The sequence below is a fragment of the Eimeria mitis genome, genomic scaffold, assembly GCF_000499745.2.
Source record: "Eimeria mitis Houghton genomic scaffold, Emh_scaff1743, whole genome shotgun sequence".
NCBI classification, from domain to species: Eukaryota; Apicomplexa; class Conoidasida; order Eucoccidiorida; family Eimeriidae; genus Eimeria; species Eimeria mitis.
This window is the reverse complement of record NW_013570060.1, coordinates 5,704-7,210: the sequence shown is the minus strand read 5'-3', so window position 1 is coordinate 7,210 and position 1,507 is coordinate 5,704. Positions and strand designations below refer to the sequence as shown.

Sequence of the window (1,507 nt, the reverse complement as noted above, 5' to 3'; positions counted from 1 at the left end):
AAAGAGAAGAGGGAGGCGGCCACATGGCGAGGTCGTTGTACTGATGCAGCAGCAGTTGTTTTAGCTGCTGTTTTTGCTGTTGTTGCTGTTGCTGTTGCTGCTGCTGCTGCTGCTGCTGCAGCACCTCACGCACATCTGTGCTGCCTTGATAGCAGCAGTCACTCAGCTGCCCCCAAGGATGAGAAATAAGATTGAGGCCGATCCCCATCAAAACAACAACATCATCAGATGCTGCTGTTGCTGCTGCTGGTGCTGCAGGAGTCCTTTGCCCTGCAGCAGCAGCTGCAGCAGCAGCAGCAGCAGCAGCAGCAGAAAGGGTGCGGTTGGTGTTCTGGCAGAGAACACCCGCAATTTTTTTGTTGTGAACGAGAACATCATTGACCCATTTGATCTGTGGGTATTGAACGCCTAGCTGCTGCAGCACGCGCTGTACAGACAGAGCAGCAACAAAAGGTAGATGCAGCAGCAACTGCTGCTGCTGCTGCCGCCAAGGCAGCAAATATGTTGCATGCAAATTTCCTGCAGCAGAAACCCAACGACGCTCCTCTCCTGTATCTCCTCTCCGAGTACCCACACCAGCGGTTTGCTGCGCTGCAGTTATGCACAGGCAGCACCCCCCCTGCCGCTCCTGCTGCTTCTGCTGCTGCTGCTGCTGCTGCTGCTGCTGCAGGTGTGCATACACGAGCTCGTCTAGATGCCGCTCTGCCCACTTCTGCGTGGAGTCGAGGGAGGAGAAGGACAGCTCTATGACATCCAAAGAGCCCCCCCCCACCCTCCTCACCTTCGCAGCTGAAGGCGGCACATCTGCTGCTCCTGTCGCTGCTGCTCCTGTTGCTGCTGCTCCTGTTGCTGCTGCTGTTGCTGCTGCTGCTGACGTCCTCGTTGCCCCCACCCGCGCTCCTGGCATCATTTGATTTAATCGCTTCCTTTCTGAAGCTCCCTTTGAATGAGCTGTACGGACACCTCCCGATGCTGCTGCTGTTGCTGCTGCTGTTGCTACTGCTGCTGCTGCGTCACAACGTGCTGCAGCAAGACTGCTGCTGTGCCTGGGCCTCAGGAAAAAAACGGATCGCCGCCTGCTATGGACCCTGCCGATCAAGGCAGCTTGATGCTGGGGGGTTTGCTGCAGCGGCTGCAGCAGAAGTTCGTGCTGCTGCTGCTGCTGCTGCTGCGGTGTGTAGGGGATAGAGAGGGAGCCGCAGTGATTGACCCCCTCAGATATCAGCCGATGGGCAGAGACAGTGCGCCTGCTGCTTCCATTAACAGTACTACTACTGCTGCAGCTGTTGCTGCGGCTGCTGCAGCTATTGCTGCAGCTGTTGCTGTAGCTGTTACTGCTGGCTGTACGAGCCCTGAAGACGAGACTGCAGCTGGCCTTGTCAATATGGAGCTGCAGCAGCAGCAGCAGCAGCAGCAAGAGGACAGACGAGAGAACCTTCCTCCTGAAGCCGCGGCGGGGCCGCAGCTGCGCTGCTGTCGCTGCTGCTGCTGCTGCTGCTGCTGCTGG

At 57.8% G+C, this 1,507-nt stretch overlaps 1 protein-coding gene across 1 annotated transcript in view; it reads right to left on the bottom strand.

Annotated features, from left to right (window-relative positions):
• EMH_0042750 (biotin-[acetyl-CoA-carboxylase] ligase, putative) overlaps positions 1-1,507 on the bottom strand; it is a gene marked incomplete at both ends in the record, with an annotated part of 4,540 nt that overhangs the window by 2,796 nt on the left and 237 nt on the right. The window contains one exon of the mRNA XM_013495772.1: positions 24-1,507. Within this exon, the coding sequence (XP_013351226.1) occupies positions 24-1,507 (1,484 nt within the window). The remainder of the gene's footprint in view (positions 1-23) is intronic.